The sequence below is a fragment of the Alligator mississippiensis genome, chromosome 8, assembly GCF_030867095.1.
Source record: "Alligator mississippiensis isolate rAllMis1 chromosome 8, rAllMis1, whole genome shotgun sequence".
NCBI classification, from domain to species: Eukaryota; Metazoa; Chordata; order Crocodylia; family Alligatoridae; genus Alligator; species Alligator mississippiensis.
In genome coordinates this window covers 42524450-42537326 of record NC_081831.1, presented here as the reverse complement: position 1 = coordinate 42537326, position 12877 = coordinate 42524450, and the positions used below count along the sequence as shown (strand labels likewise).

At 50.0% G+C, this 12877-nt stretch overlaps 1 protein-coding gene across 6 annotated transcripts in view; it reads left to right on the top strand.

Annotated features, from left to right (window-relative positions):
• Window positions 1-12877, top strand: part of DRP2 (dystrophin related protein 2) — a 53901-nt gene that overhangs the window by 23424 nt on the left and 17600 nt on the right. For 4 of the 6 annotated variants that reach the window (XM_014599233.3, XM_019487989.2, XM_014599234.3 and 1 more), the window contains 11 exons: window positions 2190-2323; window positions 3364-3520; window positions 4383-4503; window positions 5864-6132; window positions 6788-6934; window positions 7374-7452; window positions 9748-9808; window positions 10911-10972; window positions 11357-11431; window positions 12052-12253; window positions 12597-12682. In XM_014599233.3, the coding sequence (XP_014454719.1) occupies window positions 2190-2323; window positions 3364-3520; window positions 4383-4503; window positions 5864-6132; window positions 6788-6934; window positions 7374-7452; window positions 9748-9808; window positions 10911-10972; window positions 11357-11431; window positions 12052-12253; window positions 12597-12682 (1393 nt within the window). Of the gene's footprint in view, window positions 1-935; window positions 1026-2189; window positions 2324-3363; window positions 3521-4382; window positions 4504-5863; window positions 6133-6787; window positions 6935-7373; window positions 7453-9747; window positions 9809-10910; window positions 10973-11356; window positions 11432-12051; window positions 12254-12596; window positions 12683-12877 lie in introns of those variants that run through there. The other 2 variants (XM_014599238.3, XM_019487991.2) reach the window with 2 other exon arrangements.

The window sequence follows — 12877 nt, the reverse complement described above, 5'->3', positions numbered from 1 at the left end:
AGCTGCAGCCATTGTGAACTGGTGCTTGCTGTAGGAATGCTTTGTTCCCCTCCACTCTCTGGCTGCTGTCATTGTGGGTCATCCCTAGGATGTATTGAAGAGCCACGGATGCTGTGGACTTTTTTCTAAATTAGGCAAGAGAGGATGATGTTTCCTGAAGGATTATTTACACAGCTGCCCCAGCTCAGCCCTGATCCTTTTGCATTTTCCCCTGGGACAGAGGCTGTCCTCTGTTCTCAGGGGGACATGCAAGGCTAACCTCCATTCTTTTCTGGTGCTGTGTGTACTTGCACGTGAAGTGTATTTATTTCCTATATGCAGGTGTGAGTTTTAGCTTGAATGATTTCTGTGTCTCTTCCTGAGCCTCCTGTGCTATAGCGTTTGATGGTTTTCTCTCTGCTTGCTTGATGTCCCTGGAAATACCATGGCTGACTGAGAAGCCATAAAATTAAATGTTTTCTGATGAAACATAAAATCGTGCACCTTCCCCTTCTGTGACCATTCAGTATCCCCAGTGCTTCTTTGGGAAGCTGTGACTGTTACCATAGTGACCTGGCTACACTGTCATGTAGGCAGCTCAGTTCTGCCTGATGTTCATGTTGGATATGGTTCCCTTCCCTGCTTTGAGGGGTGAAGGGACCTTATCCTCATGGGAGAGCAGAACTCCCATCCCACTCCCACCATGAAGTTCAGAATGACTTCAGCAGCAGCAACAGGATGGTTCTGGGTGACTGGAGTTTTGTTACGATATTAATGGCCTTGCATGTGTAGCATGAGCCACTGCAAAGGCAAACTATGAGCTGCTGCCTCCTTCAGTGCTCTCTTCAATAACTGCCACTCCCCCTAGGCATGGCCACACTTCTTTTGTGAAGCACTTTCTGTCTGTGGAGCGTGTACTCTATGGTGAAGAGGGCTCCTGGTACTGACTGCCACTTGGGAGCCTGGCTAACAAATTGGAATGGGAGAGAAATGTTGCCTTTTCTCCTGAGAACCACAGCCACTTCCCACCTGGAAAAATCCTGAAGGTTCGTACATTTTTGGCAACAAGGTGTTCTACTAGTGAGGAAATACCAGGCTTCTCCCCACAGAACCCCAACACACGGTGTGTGTGTGTCTGTGTGACACTTTGGGTTGCATCTGAATTGGTTTTTCAGTGTCTCCAGTGAGGAGGGACTGTTCCCTTGTTGTTGGCGTGAAAGGAATTAATGGTCATAACTGAGGAGGGAAGGCAAGGGACATGGTTTCTTTCTTGACTGCTGCTGATTCACTGTGAGAATCACTTGTTTGATCAATGCCCCAGTTTCATTGCCTGTATGTTGGGGATATTGCTTCCTCAGATCCTGGGGGATTGTCAGGCTGAATTAATGACTATAAAGTGCTTGGGGATCCTCTGGTGAAAGGGACTCTGAATGAGAACAAGTGCTGAAACAATCTCTCTTTCATGTGGCTTAATTGTGACCATGTCTCACTGGAATTCATGCCTAGTCTTCATTCTGGGGTGGGTGCAGAGAGGGAGCATAGTCTTGGCTTCCTAATAGTCAGGGAGTGTCCTCCCCTGCTGTCTCCTGTCTGTGGAGGTGGAAGCTTGTGGTCTGCCAAGGCAGCACAAAACAGGGACTTTGTTGTAACACATCTGTGGTCACTTAGGATTTCCCAGCTGTCACTGCCTCACACCTGGGTCACACAGGACTGCACGGTGGTGGTGATCCTCCCACCCCCAAAGCACAGGCTCATGCCACTAGGGCTACAAGGGAGTCTTCGCAAGCTGTTAGCAGTGTGGGGTCTGCGACACACAGCCGAGCCGCTCTCATTCAGTCTAGTAGAAGGCACTGGTGGCAAACACCAGCCAGTTTATTGCATCATAACAAGGAGATGCTGGGATATCAGTCTGATGATGTCTGGGAGTATAGACACAAGGCCCTGCACACCTTGAAGTATGCTGTGTCACATGGATATAGCATCCTTCTTCCAAGCCCTCATAATGTTCTAAACATTATTAACAACCTGAGCCCCTGTGAGATGTAAGATAGTTTCTATCCCCTTTTACGGAAGCTGGGGCACAGCACACAAAGGTTAATGGACAGGCCTAAGAAGACCCGGTGAATCAGTGGTAGATCTCAGCATGGCACTAGCCCTATGAGCTCTCTTTGAGGGTGATCTGTCAGATGTGTGTGTGTGTTTCTGCCTAGGTTAAAGCTGTTCAAGATGGTGCAGGACTGCCCAGCGTAACCCAGCAGACTCCACAGAGTGTTGTCAAGCTCCAGACTGCTCTGGAGATGAATCTGTGCTGGAACGAGATCAAAAAGAAATCCCACAGCCTTCGGTAGGATTCTGCATGGAGCATGTTCACTGGCCTGTGTCTGCTTGGGGGTCTTGCTTGCTGGAGATGTTGGACATGAGCTTTTTGATCTTGCTCACATAGCTGGCCACCCAAGGTCCCAGTGACCTCAGATCTATTTCCCTTCTGGCCTGTAAACCCAGGAATGCTCTGAGTCACTGACATGTATCCTCTGCTTGAAATGTATTTCTTTTCATTTTCATGTGCTTGTGCTTTTGCTCCTCCTTTCCCCCTGGCATTCGCTTTATATCTCATCTCTTCTCTCTTTCCTACCTGCCTCATTCTGCCCCTCTGTTGTAATCCTTCACTGTGTATGATCTCCCTTTAGGACAAGAGAAGAGGTTTCAGGAGTCCATTACCGTCTTTCCACCTCTGCCTGGCCTGACCTTTCTTACCAGGCTCTTCCCCTGACCCTTGCAGGATGTGCTGTGTTGTGGCTTTCTGAGGTTGCAGATCTGCAGCCAGCATTGTTGAGAGTTTAACTGGGGCATGTTAATTGTGTACTGTCTTAATGCACAGACTCATGGAAATGGGCCAGCTTTCTACAACTTCCAGCTAAGCACCGACAATGCAGGCATAGCTAGAGTTCAGGGTGTTAAGCATGCATGAATCCAGGGCAGGTTCTTCTGCTCTCCCCCTCCACCCTCAGTTCAAGATTGGAAGGAGTCTGGGAGCTTCCCAGGCCTGCCAGCACTGATAATCCCACACTGAAGGGGGCTCTCTTTACGTGAGATGGCAGTGCAGGTCCCCACTGTCACCCTTGAGCAGAAACAGCCCTTCTCTCCCAGACTAACACCAGTGCAATGCAAGGTAAAGTCACTCTTCAGTGTCTTCACGCTCCTGCCTGTTGCCTCTCCTTAGGGGCAGTCCCCTGCCCTCTGTTGGAGCAGGCTCAGAGTTGCCCTTAGAGAGGCAGGCTGCAGAGACCCAGTGCATAGGCCACCATTACTGATGTAAAAAGCGGCTGATCCCTGTAAACTCTCATTATCTGTGACTGTGTCCTCTGACCCCCCTCTTTTCTCCAGGGCTCGTCTAGAGGCCTTTTCAGACCACAGCGGGAAGCTGCAGCTCCCCCTGCAGGAAATCATCGACTGGCTCAGTCAGAAGGATGAGGAGCTGTCAGCTCAGCTGCCGCTCCGAGGAGATGTACTCCTGGTGCAGCAGGAGAAAGAGACTCACGCAGTATGTTTCCAGGCTTTCTCTCAGCTCTTGCATTTTCCCGGCCCTCTCTTACCAGCTGGAACATGCCCAGGTTCCTTGGTATGGATCCCAAGCACCAGACCTTGCTTGGGTTTCTTAGCCTGTTTGACTGTCTGTGCCCATAGGTGTAGCAATCATTCTCCATGTCCATGCACAGGGTCTTGATCACATATTTCCCTGCTTGCCTCAGGAAGGCAGAGCCAGTGCTTTCCAGGAAAGCTCCAGCCCATATTTCCCCCAGTGTCTAACAAGTGAAGGTCATCAGCTGTAGGATGCGTGTTAAAGAAAATAAATCTGCCTTATTGATTTAAACCCATATAGGATCCTGCAATGGGGTATTGAGCTTTAGTTACCACATTCAGTTCCCTAATGTGCTGTAAGCATCCTAGCTGTCTGGAAGATAGAGCTGCTTTTGTCTGGGCACACTCAAGGCAACTTGACATTCTTGACATTCTTCTGAAGTCCGATCCTGTTTGCTTGATCTCAAGCATGATCCAAAGGACTTTTTAATAGTTTACACTCTAGGGCACACCAGTAGTTGGCCATTTCAGACAGACTTTTGATCTACAGACCTTCCCACAGTGTATCTCCTCCTCCTGGACTGCTGTCTTTCTTGAATCCTAAGGATGTTTCTCAGCTCACTATCCTTTTATAGCACTAAAGGAGCTTGTGTACCACTTTCTCAGGCAGAGGTTCTTTAACATGCCTGTTACAGCTCAGTGCTGGTAGCTCATTTGTGCACTAGAGTGAGTAGATTGATGCACAGCTCTCGGCTGAGAGTAGGCAGGTTCCTCATTCTCTAACACAGACTGCTATCTCCTTTTGTTGTGCTGTACATTTGCAGGCTTTCATGGAAGAGGTGAAGTCTCGGGGTCCCTATATTTATTCAGTCCTGGAGTCAGCACAGGCCTTCCTTTCCCAGCATCCGTTTGAAGAATTAGAGGAACCAAATTCTGAAAGCAAAGGTCTGTGACACCTCCCATCCTTGTCCCTGTGTCCATGTGCCATCGTTTTTCAATCCCACCTGGTATAATTGTGAGAGGAGATGGCTCACAGTGTGTATTTAGGAAGGGGTGTAATGATTATATACTACCATGTGGCATGAATGAGTGAATGTGATGTGGCAGAATGTACAGTATCAAGCACATTCTGCCACATCATGATGACCTTGGTGCATCCTGTGTTGGGATGGGGCATAATCTCCACAGGATGTGATATAGCACTGTGACATGCTGAGAGTGACCAGTGTTATCTAGGCAGGTGAGGGCACTGAATGGGATTTGATGAGGTGCTACTTTCTGGCAAACAGAACTTACATTCCAGCCCCTGACCTGAACCCCACTTGAACCCCAAAAGAGTTGTGATAATGGTCTGGCTTGGCTCCTGTGGGAGGTTTCTTGTCTTTTTGCCATCCCAACGCAGGCTGCTGGGAGGGAGGAAGGGCTCAGTCTGCCGTTTCTCGCTTTGCTGCTTGGAGGCAGATGTATTCATGCTGTCCTCAGGAGATGCCTGTGTTGCTGGCAATTCCTGTACTGACAGGTGTGAGGGGATCCAGCATGCTCAACAGGGCCCTTTGCCTGAGTGCTGGGATCCCTGCTCTGACTGGTACATGACTCCCAATGACTTGCGTTGTGACCTTTGGAGTCACTGAGTCTCTGCTCTAGCTTCCTCCTATGTACAAGCAGAATAATACTCCCCTACCTTGCAAGGAAATTGAGGCTGTTTCACTAATAGGCCAAGCTCTGAAGCTCATGCTCAGACCATTGCCATCTGGTGCTGTTTTCCCAGGGGCAGTGGTGTTCGGATGGCTGGTCAAGGGTTGTCTTAGCCCTCCAGTGGATGTGCAGCATGGCTCCCCTCCTAACTTACCGTGTCACCCCAGGCACCTCTGGTCCTTTGTCAGAGCTGCAGTACCAGGGTGTGCTGTAGTGCTCTGGTTGTTGGATTCAGTGAGATGTCTGCTGTACCATGTTAGAATGTCAGGCAAACTTGTGGAAGGGAGCCTGGCCTTGTGGGCCAAAGCCTCTGCATGTTCATACAGACATTTGTGGACAGGCAGTATGTGACTCTGGCACCTGGGGTGGCTGGAACATGCAGTCCAGAGCTGTAAGCCTGAGCATGTCCTGAAATCATCCTCTTTGCTTTCTCTCTGTCCTTTATTTTCCCCTCTTCCCTGTTCTCTCTGACTTCTCCCCTCTTGCTTCCTGTTTTTTGGGTCTTTCCTCATCACCCTGCATGTCTTCCCCTCTTCATGTCTTCCATGGTTTTCTTACTAGGATTGGAATTTCACAGTTGCTCTCTGTGTCTCTGCTGCTTTGCTGGTAGATGTCTCACCCCGGCATCGGATCCAGAACATCAGCCGCTTTGTGTGGAAGCAGGCAAATGTGGCTAGTGAGCTGTGGGAGAAGCTCACTGCTCGTTGTGTGGACCAGCACCGTCACATTGAACGGACCCTGGAACAACTGCTGGAGATCAAGGGGGCCATGGAGGAACTTAGCACCACACTGGACCAGGCAGAAAGTGTGCGGGAAACCTGGGAACCGATTGGGGACCTCTTCATTGATTCCTTACCAGACCACATCCAAGCAACCAAGGTACAGCTCCTCTGGCCAGGATCCCCTTTCCCTGTCCTTGTGGAGAGAAAGTGCTGCTCTCTGGAACAGCCTTCAGCTCAACAATTTTGCTTCCTCCTACCATGCAATCCAACCTGCTTGTATTGCCCAGATTGGACTGTATCAAAATTTTATCCAGGTTCTGATAAAACCACAGACATCACTTCATCCCTTGTGTGACTCCACTGCTTTTGGCACATAATTTGGGTTCTTGCTGTTCACACTGATAGATCCTCCTGAGGTCTTTTCTAAGGGAGAATGTTCCTTCGTGGTGTCTGTTCAAACCCTGATAAGGTTGCCTGTCTGGGTGGGGCAAGCAAAAATCACTTTTACTAATGGTTTGTTCATCAGGATGAACATTGTAAGCAAGTGGACTTGATTCCAGGTAGCAGTAGTGTTCATACCTCCAGCCTGGCAGGCAGGCTTTGTCTGAGCTATATGTGCTGAGTTTTCTGGCAGGTTCAATGAGGAAAAAGGGTGTTAGTCATGCCATACTCCTCTGCTATGCAGTGCCAGCTGCTAGTGTGCCCCAGCTGGCTGAGGCCACTTGAGTGGTATGGGGTGGCTGACTGAGTGACCTGCTGTGTTTTTTCTCTTTCCTTCCTGTTTCTGCTGTTTTTGGGTGACTGGGCTCTAGCTGTTTAAGGAAGAGCTCTCCCCTATGAAGGATGGAGTGAAGCTAGTTAATGACCTTGCACACCAGCTTGCTATCTCTGATGTTCATCTATCCATGGAGAACTCTCGAGCCTTGGAGCAGATCAACACCCGGTGGAAACAGCTTCAGGTAGAGAAGCGGGGTGTCCTGTGAGAAGCCAACAGTAGTTGGAGATGTTAAAGGAAGGGGCTATTCATAGGATGGTGAATTAAGTCAAGGTAACAGAGGCCACCTTGCAGGGACAGGGATGAATAGGTGGAGATCAAGGGGGCCATGGAGGAGTTTAGAAACCTCTCAGCTATTGTAAATCAGGACAGCTGCTGTGCCATAGAAAGATGGCATGCAAGGAGAAAAGAAAGTGGTTGCTTGTGAGAGAAAGAATGCAAGGATTGCCTAGGAAGGCAGAGGATACAGATACATGCATCTTTGCTTGTTGGTTGCCCTGGATAATCCCCAGGTAGAGCATTACAGTGGCCTGTCTGAGTCCATATACAGTGCCTCAAGAACAGTGCTTTATGCTGAGATACAGGGTAGGTTCACTTTAAATTCCAGCTTCCCCTCTTTGCAGACCTCTGTAAATGAACGGCTGAAACAGCTCCAGGATGCCCACCGGGACTTTGGACCAGGCTCCCAACACTTCCTGTCCTGTACGTGAGTAGGTCATCCCAATAATCCTAGTAGAGGAAAATCCCCAGGTGGGAGCAGCTCAGCACTGTGTGCTGCAGTTGTCCAGAGAGACCAGAGTGTAGGTCTTCCTTGCTTACTGCCTCACTACACAGGAATTTCCCCTATGTCTTGGTGTTCCTTGGCCTTGCTCTGGTAGGACAACCCAAGTGACACTACAGACACCTAGAAGAGGCATTATCAAGTGGGCACTCCTAAGTGATACATGGCATGATCCAAGTTTGGTAATGCTATGTGACCCTGAGGTACAGGAACATGAGCAGAAGGCACTTCTCATTGTCACGCACCTCTCATTCCCATCCACTTAACATTCATGTGGATGGGAAAATGGAGGGGGACTGCACCATATCGAGTAACCATTTGTCACCTTAAGAACGTGGAGTGGGTGACACTACCAGGAGACAGCGCCCAGGTGACACTTGGGACTATGCCAGACTCAGCAGCCCTGTGGTGCCAAAGGGCAAGCAGACAGACGGCAGCAAAGAGACAGCTCCCATATTCCACGTGGCTAGTTTGGGGGACAGGAATGTGTGTGATAATGAGGCCTTCATTTTTCACTGTAAGGTGGGAGGGATTCCATTCCCACACATTAGAGCTCTGTCCAGAGGCTCTGGATAGCATAGCAAGAATTGTGTGGAACATACTTCACATGGAGCTGCCAGGCCTGGAGGCTGATGTTTAGAGTCCTCTGTAAATGCAGCCCGACTCAGAAGTTTGGAGAACCTGCACTGTCACTTGTAGTCTTGGGGTTTATAGATGCTTACCTCTTCTGCAAATTAGGTCTTATTCACATGCAGATCTGGGAGCCTTGCTTTCGGGGCTCAGAGGAAAAATGTTAGCCTTGGAGTTGATGAGCCCTGTCTGTGCCAAGGTGCTGGGTGATAGTAGCAAAAAGGTTCCCTTTCTCCAGGTGTTAAATCTGGGTGCTGCAGGCAACCAGAACTATAACTATAAATCCTGCCCACCTTAATCTCTCCCTTCTAGATACACAGGACTTGCATGCTAGGGACCAAGGAGTCTAATAACACTAGGGCCCTGGCACACATTAGTTATGGTGTGATTAATGTGGTAATGCACCATAATTAAATAACGTGCCATAAAGTGGCAAACTGACCACAAAGATTCCATAAAATACACAAAACATCTCTGTGGCTTGTTTGTATGGTGCCATAAATTGAACGTGTAGCAGCCCCAGGCCAGTGCTGACAATCAGTTGACTGCCAGCTTTGGCATGGGAACAGGGGGGGTTAGCATCAGGACTGGGACAACTCTGCTCCTGATGCTGAATACTGATGGCTGGGAAAATGGAGTTGTAAGGTTCCCTGGCAGAGGGAGTCAAGGGGCTGCAGCCTCTGGGAACCAGAAATTTCCCAAACCCCGTAGCCTTTTCTGCCTTGCCCTGCAGGGCACTCTAAAATGCTGGGTTGTGTGGAGGTGAGCTGAACCCAATATTTTTAGATGGCATAGGGACCCCCTGGGGTGGGGGAGAGGCTCCCTGATCCCAGGGTTTCAGAGCCTTAGGACTTCTAAAAGTCATGCATGTAGTTAGGCTGTCCCAGGACTGGGCTTACAATCAGCTGATTATTAGACTTGTCCCCAACAGTCCTGGGTCTGGTTCTAGTTTGAAAGCACACCTGACTTTTAAAAGTCACAGGATACTGGGACCCCAGGTCTGGAACCTGTGGGGGGGGGGGCTTGGGGGCAGTCCTGCATCTGGGGCAGAGCTGCCCTCTGCCTTGTCTGCAGAATTAGGCTGGAGGCTGCTCAGCGGTAGCATAATTAGGATTGGAGGAATTTTATCATCCATCCCAAACATTGTGCCTCCTGTTGTGCTGTGGCACGTGTGCCAGAAAATTCCTCTAATCCCAGCTGTGCCATTGTTTTAATGTCAGCCAGGGACTTAGGAGTGGCAGGTGCCTCATCCTCCCAGATCCAGAGAAGTATTGTACACATGCTCGCAAATATGCACTCATATCTAATACATCACTGTGCACCCCTGGAGTCTTCTTTAAACAAGGGGTCACACTGACCAGTGACTACAGCCTCTGATAGTGGCAGTGTCCCAGGTTCTGCCTATAGCCAGATGCAGAGGAGTGGATGTTGGGGGCACAGAGACCTCTGCTTTCATAGTCTCCCCAGTTTCCCTATCTCTGCTGTCTTTCCTGAGACCAGCACTTGACAGACTGCAGTCTCTCTTCAGAGAGGATTTTTACCTGGAAGACTGTCTGCATTACTTTTGTCTGTGTCTCTGTTTGCAGCCTCTGTCCAGATCCCCTGGGAACGAGCAATTTCACCCAACAAAGTGCCGTACTATATCAAGTGAGTGTGCGGTCAAAGGCTAGAGCATTGACTGATCCTGATCTCTTCCTACATGTGGTTTTCTGTTTCACTTTCCTTTGCTCTTTGTTCTTTTTCCATCATTTGTGTGGTTTCCCTCCTCCCCTCCACCTCCTCAAGTTCAATAAGTCTTGATGGGGTGGACACAAATCCTATCCATTCCAGATCTAGCTGGATCCCTATGCTAGGGGCCGGAGCCATGCAGCCTTGCAGGATCCCCAGTTGGGGAAAATTTGAGGTAGCCATGAGGCATTACTGAGGTGACATTTACAGACTGTTAGGATAGGGTGGAGTGCGTGGTCTAGGTGGGGAGGAGGAGCTTGGCCTGTGCACTACTGTTAGACACCCCCAAGTGGCTGATGGCAGGTATGGAGATGTCATAGAACAGGACTTGCCTTCCTGACAGGGAGATGAGTGCAGTAGATGGAAAGACTCCAGAGGTGGGGCTGAAGGGGCATTTCCTAGTGAAGCCAGGAACAAGCTGGGTATGTGAAAGGTTTGTTGCTCCTGATCCTGCAGGGATGGAGTCCCCTGCCAGAGTGCCTGAATGTGCTGGGGGATCCCCTGGACACAGAGGCCGCCTGAGCAGGGTGTGGGACCCAGGGCAAATCAGCCCATGCGGGGCCCCATCCCCACCCCTGCTCTGATCCCAGACCTGAAGAAGCTGCCGCCACCATTGGCAGGGGAGGGGGTGGCGGGGTAGTGAGCGGCTGGACACAGAGCCACTGCTCCGTCCGGCTTCATGGGGCCCCCCAAAGCACGGGGCCTGGGATGGTCATCCCAATTTGCGCCCCCTTAGGGATTGCCCTGCCTGGACAGGTTCAGTCCTGGGAAAAGTAGCATGTGGGACTGCTCTGCACCAGTATCCTGAGGTGGAGAGACTGGTTTAGTTAAGTGAAGGCAGGTCCTGGGGGTCTCAACTGTCTGTTGTGTGACGATGGGGGCTTCTTAGCCAGGAAATATAGTACATCCTTTTGGCACCCTTGGGATGAAAAGAAGGAGAATGGCCACCTGCATCCTTGTGCCTGTGGGTATGTTTGAACGTTTGGTTCTCTGTTTGTTTGGTTCCCTTCTGTTTTTTCAGCCATCAGGCTCAGACAACGTGCTGGGACCACCCCAAGATGACAGAGTTGTACCAGACACTGGGTAAGGACCCCCTGGAGAACACTGCTTCCATCCAGGTGCTTGTGCAGTGGGATGCAGGACAGCCCCCAAGTCTCCCTGCTAAGTGGAAAAATGCCTTCTGTTTGGCTCTCCTCAATGTCTTTGGGGTAGAGTCTGGACAGGACTCATCTCAGCCCCGGGTGTGATGCTGTGCTGCTTGCCCTCTCACTCCCACATGCTCACTTCAACTCATGTTCTGCCCCTGACAGAGGGTTTTGTCTCTGTCCTTTGTAGACTGAACCCTCTTGCTTGGGTCTTGTGTTAATTCAGATGGCATTTCCCCTGCAAAGCTGTAATCGGCAAATATTCCTTTTCCTGCCCCTGAAGAAAAAAAATTGCACAGTTGGGTTTCTCTTTGTTTTGCAGCTGATTTGAACAACATCAAGTTCTCTGCATATCGGACGGCCATGAAGCTGCGCCGTGTCCAGAAGGCTCTGAGATGTAAGTACTCACGTTCCCCCTGCATGTCTGCACCTCGTTTTGCCCTGCACTGGGCAGGAACAGTTGCAGGGACAAGCAGGCAATGTTTAGTGTTGGCTTGATCAAGTCAGTTTCACCAGTTGTGTTCAAGGATTGTGCAGGTGCTTCCTGGCCCTGACTCCTTCTATGGCTTCTGTGGCTTTTCAGTCCCATTTTCCTCTATCATGTGTCTTTTCTTCCATCTCCTCTGTTGCTGTGTAAGATCCACACAGGCAATAGGGGAAACTGACTCACTATGTAATGAGACCAATGGCACAGATAGTGCTCACCAATGCACAGACTGGGCACAATGGGATACTAGAGAAGTGTTGTATTTCCTGTAGTCTTTTGGTGATTGAACTTGGGTGTTAGCTGTACCAGCAGGTGAGGAGAAGACCAGGCAGAAGCATGAGTTTTAAGATGATTGTCTCTCTGTGTTTGTGTAATCCCAAAGGCACTTCTGCCCTAGCGTTCTTAGAGGAAAGGGCTCCTCTAAATACCTCTAGATCCCTCTCCTCTCAGCTCTGACCAGTTATGTTTTTGTTCTTTATCTTACAATGTTTTCCTCTGGTTTCTGCTCTGTCTGCCCCTTGCCTGCTCAGTGGACATGGTGACTTTGGCCACAGCCTTGGAAATCTTCAATGAGCATGAGCTGCAGCCCAGTGACCGGGTAATGGACGTGGTTGAGGTCATCCACTGCCTGACAGCTCTCTACGAGCGTCTGGAGGAAGAGAGGGGCATCCTGGTCAATGTTCCACTCTGCGTGGACATGAGTCTCAACTGGCTCCTCAATGTATTTGATAGGTATCTGCTGTCTGCCTCTGGGACTTGTTACAGAACCATGAAACTGGGAGCTGGCATGCAGCCCAGGAACCATGCTGAGGGAAACCTTTCTGATGGAGTTCTAGCAGGCATTCCTAGGGCAGTGCTATGAGGCAGTTCTCACTGCTGGGGGCTGGGGTCCAGCTGGCAGAAACGGGGCACTGCTGTGAAGAAGCTCGCCTTGCAAGTGGCCAGCTGGCATCAAAGAGGCATTGCCACAAGGGAACTTCACTACTGAGCTCTAAGCAGACACCAATTGAGCTCTGTTAGGAAAATGACCTTCACAAAATTGAGGGGAGCTAAGTGTTTTGCCCTTTGCTTTCAGTGGTCGCAGTGGGAAGATGCGAGCTCTCTCCTTCAAGACTGGCGTTGCATGTATGTGTGGCACGGAGGTGAAGGAGAAATTCCAGTGTGAGTCACTCCCTGGGGGTTCCGTGGAAAAGCTGGGTTCCAGCAGGGGAGGTTTCCTGGATCTGTGAAGTTTCTGGGCAAGAAGGACTGCCTGTTGGGGGCAGAGAGAAGCAGCCTTCCTGCTACGACTAATCCCTTTGCCTCACTACTTCCCGTTTTTTAAATCCCACACCTAATTTAGTAGGCTGGGGACTG